Below are 13,686 nucleotides of genomic sequence, written 5' to 3'. Positions count from 1 at the left end.
ATTTTGTATCATCTGCAAATTTGATAAGCATTTCCTGCACCTCCTTATCGGTCATTGATAAAAATGTTGAAGAGCACTGAGCCCAGGACTGAGCTCTGTGGTACCCCACTCGTTGCCTCTTTGAGAAGGAACCATTGATAAACACTCTTTGAGTATTATTCTGTAGCCAGCTGTGGATCCACCCGATAGTTGTTCCATCCAGCTAAGCTTGCTAATCAGAATATCATGGGGCACTTTGTCAAAAGCTTTGCTGAAGTCAAGATATGTCTGCAACATTCCCATGGTCTATCAGGGAGTTTACCTGATCAAAAAATGAGATGAGATTAGTCTGGCAGGATTTATTCTTGACAAATCCATGTTGGCTTCTAGTCAACAGTGTTGTTTTCAGGGTGCTTACACACTGCTTTCTAATCTGCCCCATTATTTTACTAAGGATTGATGTCAGACTGACTGGTCTGTAGTTCCCAGGTTCTTTTTTGCCCTTTTTGAAGACAGGGACAACAGTAGCCCTCCTTCAGACATCTGGCACTTCACCCATTCTCCATGATTTTGCAACAGTCATTCTGGGAGTTCTTCAGCCGATTCCTTCAACACTCTAGGATGCAGTTCATTGGACCCAAGAGATCTGAACTCATGCGAAGTGATTAGGTATTGTCTCAAGCTGCAAACCCGCCTCTTCCACTTCATGTTTCCCAGGAGGGTCATAGACCCTTTTGGGAGAAGACTGAGCCAAAGTAACAATTGAGCACTTCTGCCTTTTCTTTGTCATCTGTTATTTTGCCATCCTCATTGAGTAGCTGTACCTTTTTTTTTTTTTACTATGGACATACCTGAAGAAAGCTATTTTGTTGCTTTTAGCATCCCTCACTAACCTCAGCTCATTCTCAGCTTTAGCCTTCCTGACACAATCCCTGCACTTCTGTGCTACGCATCTGTCGTCTTTGCCTTCCTTCCACTTCCTATATGTATACTTTTATGTTTTCAGGTCTTTTCTAAGCTTTCTTGAAGCCACATTGGCTTCTTCTGCTGTCTTGCTCCTTTTTTCCTTGGTGAAATTGTTTGCAATTGTGCCTTTAGAATTTCATTTTTTTAAAAACTCCTACCCATCTTGGACTAGCACAGTGGGGAGGAGAGCCTGGCTGGGAGCCCAGAGTCCGTGAGTTCAAATCCCAGCTCATGTCTCCTGGGTGTCAAGGGCCAGCTAAAGATCACCCCCACAGTGAGTGGCTCAGGGGTTACGTGCATTGCCACCTGTGTAGCCGTGGGCAAGCTGCATAGTCCCAAGGAGCCCAGTTGCCCCCCAGCTGGCAGTTGCAGACAAGGAAGAGGCTGGCTTGTCCAGCTGTGGCAAGCTGAGCAGGCCCTAGCCAGCTGGGGAGGACTAGCCTCAGAGTGAGGCAATGGTAAACCCCCTCTGAATACCACTTCCCATGAAATCCCTACTCGTAGGGTAGCCATAAGTTGGGATCGACTTTGGTTCATTTCCTTTCACTTGCCATGGAACTTTACTTACCATTGTTCTGAGTTTATTAAAATCAGCTTTCCTGAAGTCCAGGGTACGCATATGGCTACTCTGAGCTTTTGCTTTTAATTTTAATCCATATGCTCTCGGTGGGGTTTTTGAGTTCATCTTCCTGTATTTCTGTGCAGGGATATGTATTTTTAACATATAATGCAACTCCACCTCCCTCTCTATTCCTTCTGTTCCTTTTGAACAAATTATATCCTTCAATTGCTGTATTCCAGTCATAGGATTAATCCCACCAAGTTTCAGTTATACCTGTCAAGTCATATTTACCCTCCTGTATTAAGAGTTCAAGTTTGTCCTGTTTGTTTCCCATACTTTGGGCATTAGTATATAGACATTGAAGACCATGTGATTTACAGCCTGGCTTCCTTCCTACATTTTTATGAAGACTATTACTGGGCCCCATTAGAGCCATTCCCTCTTACTGTGCACAAACCTCTGTTAGTCGTTACCACCAAGTTTATGTCTCCCTCCCCCTTAGGATTCAGTTTAAAGCCCTCCTGGTGAACTTCTGCACACTGTGGCCAAACACATTCTTCCCAGTCCTTGTGAGGTGCAACGCATCAGTTGCAAGCAGTCCATCTTCCAGGAAGTGTAGCCCATGGTCCCAGAATTCTAATCTCTTGCATTGGTACTACCTTTGTAGAAATACGATAAGGAATAAGGGGTAAACATGTTTATGAAGAAGTGTGGAATAACATGCAAAATTATCACAAGGTTACATATCAGACTAGGAAAAACAAATGAGGTCACTAGTTTTATAAGCCCTTACACGTTAGGTGGGAATAACCAAGGGGAATGCCTGGGGCAAAGTAGGTGGAACAAGCCATACAAGCAACCAGTGATAGTAATGGAAATGGAGAAAGACATGACCTCATACCCATCTGAAAGGAGCTGCATCGCGTCTAAATACAACAAGCCCCTTGGCTGGTAAGATTATTACCTGGCTAGCTGGACTGATCATCCTGTTGGAAGGTTAATGCTGTCTGCGTGGAATGGTAAACTGTTTGTTCAGGTATCAGGTCAATAGTTTTGTGTGTGGACTTACGTGCAAGCATGGAGTGTTGCTTATCAGAGTTGTAAAGTGTGAATAAAGCACTGAGACCTATCCTGTATCTATCTTCTATTGGGTGCACCAAAACAGAGTGCTACATGGAACGGGCAACTGTTAAAGATCCTTTTAGGCACACGTACTATATAAAACAATAAACTCATTGGCTGCAGGTCATTACTGCTGTTGTAAACATTTGGGTGAAAACACTTTCATTTTGATTGAGAGAAGGGAGGAACATATAAAGCAAACCATTTAAGACTTTCTTTATGGATAGGTTAAAATGAAAATATTAATCTTTAACCTCAACAAAATTATGAGCTGCAGAAGGGGAAAGACACAAAACTCTACAAAGTCTTCTAAAACAAAGTTTCAAATGTTTTAATGAAATTTGTTATAAGTTAGCCGTTTATGAACGGCAGGCTGCAGCGTGTTAACATGAGATGGAGGGGAAAGAGCAGCCCATGGTGCAGTACCGAGACATCCACCATGGAGAAAAGCAGGAGGGTCTGGGCAGACCCATCAAATGTCAGCAGAGGTTGGCTCAACTCCTCCAGCCCAAAAGACAAGTGCAAAGGACAGAGCAAAACTGCATTACAGGAATGAGGCGATCAGACAGATCCAGCCTCACCCACTCCTAGCTCAAGTCCCACAGCAGCGAGACTGGAAAGGAAGCAGTGCAGGGCTCACCATTAAATAAAGACTTGGTCCCAAGCACTGCTGGTTGCCCAGATGAAGGGATGCTGTCCATGGTTGGATTCTGCTACTGCATTCCCAGCCCCCTCCAAAAACGGGGGTGTATATGCCCAAAGGAGGTGGACTGTGCCAGAGCAGAATAGTCTGGTTTGCCAACTAGCCTGTAAGGCACTGAAGTTGGAGCAGCCAGTCCATCAGTGCCACACCCCCCCCCCACAAGAATGTGGAGAGATGGACACCAAACAAAACTACCCACAGCGGGCTGGAGTGAGAGGCCATGGAGGGAAGATGAGCCCCTGGTGGTATGTGTGTGGGCGGCAGACGCCATCACCGTCACTCAAGGACAGCCATCAGGAGATGCAGCTCACGGAAGGCACTGCCATGGCGGCCACTGAGTCCAGATTTGTTCTTGATTATGTTGCTGATGTTTTTAAGCTGCTTGTAACACAGACGGCATTTGTAGAGCCTACAGTGGGAAGACAGAGAGGGAGGGAGAGCCTCTGCAAATCACACCATCTGTGTAGTGTCACATTTGCTAATGGAGGAGACACACAGCTCAAAAAACTAGCCTGGCTGATCCCCAAAGGCCTCATACCCACCAATATTTTATTTTTCAAACAACTGTCTTGCTCTTCTCAAAAAGTGAAAAGGCATTTCACAATGAGAAAAACAAATACTGATCAATTAAATCCACAAGTAAAATATATGCTCCTGAAGCAGCAGTAGCTAAACAGTCAAAAAAGACAGAGCAGCAGGGCAGATAAACAAAAAGGTCCATGGAAAATAAAGAAGGCATGTGATCAGTTTGGCCCAATGGGAGTATGTTCCATAAGACCAGCACCACAACCCGACAGGCCCTGCTCCCAGTGGACACCTGCTGAATATTGGCTGGCCAAGGCACACAGAGCAAGGACTACATAAGGAGAAACACGAGGAGGAGCTTTGCCCTGGAGATACACAGTCCCCAAGTTTGGAAAAGGTAAGAACCACCAAGAGCTGAGGTGGGGTTGGGAGGAGAGCAAATTAAAGAGGAGGAATGATTCACACTGTGTGGGGTGGAATGGAGAGCAGTACCTCTGTCTGTCTGATGAAGCTCTCCGAATCAGCTTTATGGAGCTTTCCTTAAGTAACAGGCTGGGGTTGTCTGAGATTCTCTGATGCAAGTGTGATCGGGCAGGAGCCTGCCTGTGCCAGGCTAAATGGGGGCAGGGGAAAGAGTTCTGACTGGGGTTGCAACAGTGCAACTGCAGAGGCCCATCAGCTTCCCCAGAGCCCCGCAGGGACTGGGAAACAGTGGCCAGCACCCTGGATACATTACCTCTCCTCTCTGCTAATGTCTACCCCCACGGATGGCGGTGCAGCAAGGATGTCTGTGATGAGGGGCAGAAACCTCTGCAGGATCAACTTGAGAGACGTGCAGCCTGTTTGGACATAACTGTCAGAAGGACAAAGAGAATCAGAACAGGTCAAATATTTTCAAAGCCAAACCTTGCCTGATAAAATGCAAGAGGAGGAGCAGGTGAAGGAGGAAGGATAGAGCCACAGCAAAATCAGTTGTTCTCCCACTTTCTTCTGCCTGTGTCTATCCAGAAACTGGGAAGCAGGCACCTGTGAAAAGCCACCTGACTGATATTCTCATGAACTGCTTCTCACCCAAACTCCTTCTTCAAAATGTAGCCACACTGCTACAAGGTTTTCTGAAGCACTTCAGAATATTTACATATAGTTTTCCCACCTCACACCCAGGTCAGAATTTGCAAAAAAAACTGGATGGGGGTAGTAACAGGGTTACCCAAGTTGTAGATAAGCTTCATAACACAACATGATGCACACATAGATGCTGCAACTGCCCAGGTTTTGAAATGGGGCCAGAGGGGAAAGCTTCCCATAAACGACAGCTCAGTTTCACAGAAATTAAACAGGAAAATGAAATGTTAGACATTACTGGGAAACACTTTCCTGAAATGTGAACTTCTCTTACTAGATGGTGGGGCAGTCTGCTTTGGGACTGGCCCTTCTCAATGCTCAATTCTGCTGATGACATTTCCTCGTTTGCTCAGATCTACAGCTTTAAACATGCTTACCACAGGGGTGGGGAACCTTTCCCAATATAGAAGCAAAATGTCACCATAGCAACTGCTAAGTGGGTGACTCTTTCCTTCTGCTTAATATCTGCAGAGTGAAGACTCAGGCGGGAGAAGCCCAAAGCTTACATGTTCCCCTGCTGGTACCTCTAGGTCTGCCCTGGCTTAGGCAAGTTGAAACCCCCCACTTCCTCTGAAAAGAACAATCTACAGGAAGTTTGCTTGGCTTGAACAAACGCGCCTAGCAGCTGCTGCCATTTTGTCAGGACCATCATAAAATGCAAGTTGACAAGACTGTCAAAAGCAGGCAGCTCCAGCTGGCCAATATAGCACAGATTAGCCCCCCTTCTTTCTCAAGGACAGATGCTTGCCAGGTGACTCACCTTTCATATTTGCTTTGCAGAAGTTTCTCTATCTGAGGCAAGATGACTGTGCACAGATCCAGCTTCCAAAGAGACCTGGAAAGAGAGAACAGGCTTCAGAGAGATGCCCCAAACTTCACCTCCCAGAGCCCTGCAAGAACAAACTCCACAATAGGCCCCAGAGATCTTAGCTGGACCATGGGACACTGAAGAGCAGGTACTGGACTAAATAGACCTGACTCAGTCCAAGGCAACTTCATCTGCTCGTCCCAAGACAGAAAGTGGCCTAAGAATCAGACCGTGGGCAACTCTCCTCCAAGGAAACACTCATGAGAGATCTGAGCCTTACCATGGCTCCCAGCTCAGCACAGGGTCTAGCCAACACTCTGTGTCTGTGTGCGCACATGTGCCAAGTGGCACCGCCAAGTCCCACACAAGTTTCTGCCTCCTGGCAGCCAAGAAATAAGGCTTGGGATCCAGCAGGTAACTGTTGGTATAGAATGACTATTGTGCTCCACAGTGCACAATATGAACACCCTCGCCTACTGCAACATCCACTTCAAGCAAAAGGTCATGCTGAAGTGGACTTGTATGCCACCCAAGGAGGTAACAAGATCCTGATGCTCATGGCACAAAGGTGTGCATCCAACCCTTTGCTTCTAGCAGAAAAGCAGACTGGAACTCACGCCTTCTGGTTGACAACGTTCAGGAGGTCCACCACAACAGAAAGGTCATTGATGGCCACTGCCGAGTCCACAGATGTCTGAGAAAAGGCAACGAGCAGAGTAGAATTAGGGTGAGGCTCCTATATATGGACATTATGAATGCCTTTCACCAGAACACAAACAAAAGGCAATGAAGCAGAATGTTCCCCAAGGCTTTCAGTTATATCTACAGCCTTTGGCAGAGAGGATCAGACAAGCCAGTTTCAGCCCTTCCCTCAGACAAAAGTGGCTCAATTTTGTCAAGCAAAGAGGAACAGATTCGCTTACACATTGATGCTCTCTTAGACCTAGGGAAGATCTTGCCTCTGGGACTGGACAGCAGGGGGGCAAAGAGCCATTTCTCATGCCCAAGCTCTTCTCCACACTAAGGCAAGCATTGACTACAACCCTGTGAGAGCAACAGGCTGGAAAATGGATTAACTGCTGCTAAAATAAATATTTGTACTGCCAAAAGCAGCTGCCAGAACACTCCAAGGCCCAGGTGACAACCTGCAGCTCTCTTGAGATGGAGCACTCCTCAAAAGACTACTAAGGCACCTCAACAAGGCCACCAAAAATTTGCACGATTCTTTATGGGGCTTCAAGGCTAATGCATAATAATGCATAATTTAGCATTATTATCACTAAGCCATAGGGATAATGAGCCTGTGGAAATATTCCTTCTGAGTGAAGAGTAAGGAGACTGCCTCTTCTGGTAGGAATTTCACCCGCAAGAGGGAACATGAATTCCTATGAGGGGATTCTAGATCCAAGCCTTGGACTGCAGGATCATCTTGCAGGTCACAATCCCACCCACTCCCCACCTTGCTGCATAGCATGGCTCCAGGCTGCCTTCTTGCCCACGGTGGTGTCAGTTCACCAGGCAGATAAAGTCTGTGTGGAAGCCCTCTCCTTCCATGACGGGCAGGTGAGGTGCTGCCAATCACATCATAGTAACAAACCTGTAGAATATATTCTTATTGCACAAGTTGTATTTTCCCCAGAATTCCAAATACTTTGGCCAGAAGGAAGGGATGTGTGGGCTGCCCAAGGCCAGCAAGACGACAAAAGAACAGGAGTTTTCTTAAAAGGCACAAGGCCTGCGCCCAACATTTCTCCCAAAGCCCCTTTCTCCTGCTTTTGGAAAGTACTGTCCACGTGCTTTTATAGGTCTTCATAATGAGATCTAGATGGGTTACTGCTGTGCTGGAACAAATGATGCTCAGTCATTATATGTATCTCTGTTGGTCAACTGACAACAATGAATAATTTGCTGCCTTTTCTATGTCATGACAGAAGCAGGGTGTTTTTTTTAAATCATCATGGCATCAACCAGATGGGGAAAAGCACCAAAGACTTTCCCACAGATGGAATGCTAAAGCCTAAGGGGACCAGATGGAAACTTCAAGCTTTGTGTATCAAAGCTTACAGCAGTTGGAGGTTTGGAGTCAGGATCTGCACCGCCCCTTGCACTATGTTGTTCAACAAATGCACAGGCAGCTTGCCTTGATGTCTCCAGTGGTCCACACAGCCCTCACTGTATCCAAGTTCTTGTGGCGGCTTGTAAGCACCACACACATGGTCTCATGGCCCTTCCGGATTTGGGACATGGCCTCTTCATCCACAATCTCTGTCAGGTTTTGGTTCTTCACAGCCTGCAAGTACAGACAGAAAAGGGATATTAGCATAGTTTGTCTAATATACAATGTATACCACAATACATTATACATTTCTGTACCATTTATTCAAATCTTACTTGACAAAACCATGGAGGGGAAAACATCACTGTGAAATAATGGAACATACAATGTCCACTGCTACAATTGGAAAAATGGGAATGTTGGCCTATGAATTCTTTTCTACAGCCTCTTTGCTAGATTACCTTTGATTTGCCCAGAACGGCTGGCTGGTATTTAGCCCCAGGTGCTGCTCTGGTTGATTCGATCACACTATTTATCACCCAGCCAAACTATTAACCGTGCTTGACTAAATATTTCTACCCTTCTAAAGAAATTTTTAAAAGCTCACTAGATCAAAGTAACAGACTGACCTAGCTGAGAAATATCTAAAGTGTTTGGCCTTTCATGCTCTTGCTAAAGGCTGGTTTCCTATGTCCTTTTGTCCCCACAAGTGTGTGTGTGTATACATGTATACGTACGTATGTATGTGTGTGTAAGGCAACAAATCATTTTCATGCTGTATTTTGGCACCTGGATTCTGGATTCTGAAAAAAGGCTGTTTTCTCAACTGCACGCTGGTGGGACACATTTCAGATATTCACAGCAAGCGTTTTCCCTGAGGACCTCTGTGAATGAGCGTTTTACAACACAAGGTGCCAATTTCACCCCTTTCAATGCTCAAATTACTGTGGCAGGTGTCCCTTGTACTGTGGTCACAATTCTCTGATTCCAGGCAGTATTAAGCCTGCCTTCTGCAACTCTTCAGGAGGATGCAGTGCATTTAGCTTGGCAACACAAAGCAGTGAAGACTAAGTTTTCTTTTCCTGAAGCTATTGAACAGCTTGCCTTGGCAAAGATTAAATAAAAACACTAGGGAAAAGCATGGACCTTTAAATTTTTTGCTAGACCTATGTGCCAGGTACTCAGGCTGACCGTTAGCTCTTTACATATATCACTGCTCTTAGGAGCTTACCCAGAGGTATCTTGAAGGTATTATCTCCAACTTAATACTGCCCTCCTTCTCTTCAGAGACCTCCAATTCCCACCATTCTTGGTCTTCCCTTAGACTGGGTCTTTCTCCAATAACATTTTTTTCTTCAAAGGCTGTGTGGCTGGTGGTTTACTATTTAAAATCCAAAAGCAGAATCCACCTCAGCCAATGAACATGGCAGGCATTTGCTAGGCTTTCCTCCCTGCCCAGGTGGCAGCCAATTATCTTTTCCCAACATCTTTTCTGTAAAGAAGAAACATACCGGCAAGAAGTCAGAGGCCTTCAGCCCGATAGGCTCATTCCTGGCAGCAGGGATCACAGATGGCTCCACCTTGGTCTTGGGGGTTGAGGAAGCTATTGGTGGCCTCTGAATAGGGTCAAGCTGCTGTAGGGAGTGGAGATTGACTCAGGGCAGATACATCCTGGGCTATAAGCTGTGAGACCACATTTGCAACCTGAGCATAGCCACCCCGATCCCACATTGCCTGTTAACAAAGGACTTGAAGCAATTGCATTCATAGAATCATAGAATAGTAGAGAAGGAAGGGGCCTATAAGGCCATCAAGTCCAACCACCTGCTCAAGGCAGGAATACAAGTTCTTCCTTCCCTGTCCATCATGACCCACCAGGTATCAGTATTTTCTGAGTGGCCAGCTCCAAGGCACCCGGAGCACTTGAAACAAAGTTAATGATGGGTTAGCATCCTCTCAAGGCATCTCACTTTCCCCCTTTTCCCTTCTGCCACATTTGACAATAAGAAACAAGCCTAAGCGCTTGCACAGAATTCAACAATCAGAACCAAGATTTGCAGGGAAAGGCTATCAAACCACTTAGAGGTTTTGACAATTAAGTGGTATACAAATTTTATTAAATAAAATGAATAAATCCCCACCCCACCCGAGCCCAGCTTTTGCCAACCTGGAGCCAACTGATAGAAGTTGTAGTCCACAATATCTGAAGGGCACCAGATTGGTGACAGTTGGTCTAGACTGCTAGCCCTTGCTTAGAACACAGAGTGATGGGCTCTTGCCTCCATTTCATGATGCTAGAAGCACCATCACTACAGGGAAAGGGGGATGAGGAGGAAGAGGGAAGGAGAGAGGCTATTCATGGACGCAAGGCACTTACATTCTCTTGGCTTGGCGATGGAGTCTGAATATCCACCACTTGACTGGACTTTGAGGCTTCTTTGGCAAGCATGGGCTCTGGAGAGAAGGAAAACTAAGTTCTCTTAGTCTCAGGATTGCACCATGGGAGCCAGGTGAGAGCTCCTCCCTGGAAATCAAAGCCACCCTTCTATGAGAAAAAGGAAACCACAGACTTCCGGGAAGGGTGACTTAGCCTGTGCCTGCTTTTGAGACGGGCTCCTGCCTCAAAAGAAGCTTATTCAGATATATCAGTCAGATTTTTTTTTTTTTTTGACTGATTAAACTTCTCCCGGGTAGGGAGAAACGAAGAGATTAACCTCAAAGCCTATTTTTGTTGGGACGACCAGATCTCATTAATTTATGGGACGAGGTCCAGCCGACGAAGGTGGGACGGATTTTCAACAACAAGCTCTATCTGATAAAGCGAACGTTCATCTTATCTTCTAAGAGAGAACGCACTAACAGGCAAGCACCCTTCTTTCTATATTTTTCTTTTACTTGACTTAAATTGTTGCTGTTTAAAAGAGATTTGCCAGATTGATCGGTTTTTGACATCTCACTGGGGAGCCATAACTTCTCTCTGCTACTCACTAATTAATAGCTTATCTCTGTTTTTGTTGCAAAAAGCTGTCCTGGATTTGCATTCTAAAGATATACACAGAAGAGGGATTTCTATTCCAGATTTTTATTTTGAAGAATATTATATTGTCTGAGACTACTCTCTTTTTGGTCTATTTTATTTTGACGAATCTGTTTCCTGACGACCGCCATTAATTGTTTCGATCCTGGGAACTGCATTTTGTTTACTTAAGCATGGAGAGATAAGGCTGTCTGCTCTGTTTATACTGTGATGTCACCAAGTTTGGAGTATTAACCCAATTGTTGCTGAAATAAGAAGTGGTTTTCCTATATTTTTCTTTTAAAATGGCAATTAAGAAAGTGGCTGAGAATCTGGAAATAACTATGTTTCAGAAAATAATGGATGAGATTGAGATAACGAAACAAAACCTGCGACAGGGTTGTAAGGAGCTGAAAATTGAATTGAGTAAAATGAAGCAGGAGATTAAAGATATAGGGGTCCCTGTGAGAGAGGTGACCCTGGAAGGGGTCCCTGTGAGAGAGGAGACCCCGGAGATTGGAACAAACGTGGAACAGGAAAAAGATTTGGAGTCTATGGACTTTAGAAACAAAATCTATTGTTTGGAGACACAGGAGATTAAAGACATAGGGGTCCTTGTGAGAGAGGAGACCCTGGAGACTGGAACAGGGGTCCCTGTGAGAGAGGAGACCCTGGAGACTGGAACAGGGGTCCCTGTGAGAGAGGAGATCCCGGAGATTGGAACAAACGTGGAACAGGAACAAGATTTGGAGTCTATGGACTTTAGAAATAAAATTTATTGTTTGGAACTCAATGTTATCTCTGAAGAAATTAATGAAGATTCTAGAGATAAAGTTATCAATGGCATGGATAATCTTCTGGACTGGAATGATGTGATGGAGCCCAATATAGAGAAAATCTATGGAATTAACTGCAGCCATGTGACAATGGAAAAACTTTCAAGAGATGACCCAGTGTATTTTGAAAAAAAGAACAGAGATATGATTTTACAGCAGTATTTCAGTAACCTATTCAGAATGGATGGCAAGAAAATATTTGGGATAGAGGTAATTCCCATCAGACTCTTACTATATGACTATGGCTTTGACAGCAAGATTATTATGGAATACTGCTAATGGAAGATTGGATACTGAAATTACTGGACTTAACAAGACTACTGAAGATGGAAGATGGAAAATGGAACTAATAGGGATAATAGAACAATGGCTACTGAAATTACTGAACCTAACAGATTCTGATGTGATGGATTAATTGAAATGTTTATTTTGACTATGGTTATGACAATAAGATTATTATAATTAGTAATGAGATGGATTAATCGATATGCTTATCTGGAAAAAAAAATTGATAGATATATTTCTTAAAGAATTGAAACCTCTCTTTGACTTTTTGTGGAAAGAATAAAGTAATGTTTATGAGATTTGATGATTAAGTAAGATAACTACTGGAGGAAAGTGATTTTATAATATGACTTAAGAGACAGGATTGTTATATATTATAGACTTATAACTGATTTGATCTTTGACAAATGGGAAGTCAATATTTTACTCTTTATTTTTTATTTTTGTTTTTTTTTTTCTTTTTTTTTTTTTTTGTTTAACTATTTTTGATTTTGTTTTTTGTCTTTGAATGTTTTATGATTTCGTCTTGTATGTTTTATGAAAATCTGAATAAAAATTATTGAAAAAAAAAAAAAAAAGAAAAAGGAAACCACAGAAGACCCTTCTATGACCCAGGGCTGGCTGTTGGGTTGAAAGACTCGTGCCCCTTCCATCCAATGCAGTCCATTGCTCTTGGGTGGCAAGGAATCCAGGCCCCACATGCTAGTTTTAGGAGACAAAGCTAGAGGATCTGAAGTCAAGACAAAGACAGACTCCTAACTTCCTGCAGCAGTCTAGACATCGTAAGCATCCATGTGAAATCAGCAATACAAATGTATGAAGCTCTTTTCTGGCTCTCTTGCAATTTAAGACCCAACTCACCATCCTCTGGAGGAGCAGGAAAAGGCTCGCTCTTGTGGGGTGGAGTTCGAGCTGAAAAAGGCAAAAGAAAAACACCCAGCATTGGACTTCAGTTTTTTGCAAATGTTTTGCAGATCTAGCGATGCCACCTTTATGAATCTATAGCTTCTGCAACTAGGCAGTAACACGTCTGCATTACAGGTGGAAGGATGAACCAATATTTCTACTTCTGAGAAAGAAATGGGTGTACCCATGCCTCTTAACTCTTTCCCACATTCTTTTTCAAGATACAGGAGCAATCAATCTCTCACGCTAAAGATATATTCTGAGGATACTGAGTTGGGTTCAGACTAAGCTAGTTGAATTTGGGTCCCACTGAAATCAATGGACAAGTTAATAATGACTTCAATGGGAGTTATGGCTCAACTAATGAAGTCTGGCTCTAACTCGCTGTGTTTTGGTGGGGTTTTTTAAGTGTTTTAACAATTTATTCTATGGTAAATTCTCACTGTGGACCTCCTCCAGATGTATTTGTACAAAGGGTGGTATACAAACACCTTAATAAATAAATGTAATTAATGTTGTCAACTTATATGCTATTACTTGATCTCCAGATGACTGAACATGTCAGAATGTAAAATTCTGTAGTAACCTACAATACAAAGCTGCCTCTTGAAGTCTTTGGTGCCAACAGAAAAACAACAGGGGGAGGAGAGGAGAATTAAGTGTTAGTTCACAACTGCCACACAAAGACAATGTTAAAAATGGGGAAATCAGCACACATTGGTTTGCTTTGCCTTAAGTCAAGGCCTAGTCAGTCCAAGGATCCTTGAAGCACTACCCAGGTAACTTCTGCAGCACTC

The 13,686-nt window shown here is 43.9% G+C and overlaps 1 protein-coding gene across 7 annotated transcripts in view; it reads right to left on the bottom strand.

Moving 5' to 3' along the window:
• Positions 1-2,189: 2,189 nt before the first annotated feature.
• Positions 2,190-13,686, bottom strand: part of KATNB1 (katanin regulatory subunit B1) — a 46,872-nt gene continuing 35,375 nt past the window's right edge. For 5 of the 7 annotated variants that reach the window (XM_061594383.1, XM_061594377.1, XM_061594379.1 and 2 more), the window contains 8 exons: positions 12,845-12,895; positions 10,224-10,300; positions 9,358-9,480; positions 7,931-8,080; positions 6,408-6,484; positions 5,743-5,817; positions 4,594-4,710; positions 2,190-3,741 (listed from right to left, as the gene is read on the bottom strand). In XM_061594383.1, coding sequence (XP_061450367.1) covers positions 3,609-3,741; positions 4,594-4,710; positions 5,743-5,817; positions 6,408-6,484; positions 7,931-8,080; positions 9,358-9,480; positions 10,224-10,300; positions 12,845-12,895 — 803 coding nt within the window. In that variant the 3' untranslated portion in view covers positions 2,190-3,608. Of the gene's footprint in view, positions 3,742-4,335; positions 4,471-4,593; positions 4,711-5,742; positions 5,818-6,407; positions 6,485-7,930; positions 8,081-9,357; positions 9,481-10,223; positions 10,301-12,844; positions 12,896-13,686 lie in introns of those variants that run through there. The other 2 variants (XM_061594381.1, XM_061594382.1) reach the window with 2 other exon arrangements.

This window comes from Rhineura floridana, chromosome 13 (assembly GCF_030035675.1).
Source record: "Rhineura floridana isolate rRhiFlo1 chromosome 13, rRhiFlo1.hap2, whole genome shotgun sequence".
In the NCBI taxonomy this organism is placed as follows: domain Eukaryota; kingdom Metazoa; phylum Chordata; class Lepidosauria; order Squamata; family Rhineuridae; genus Rhineura; species Rhineura floridana.
Note: the sequence above shows the minus strand (reverse complement) of the source record. Positions and strands in the feature narration are given on the sequence as shown.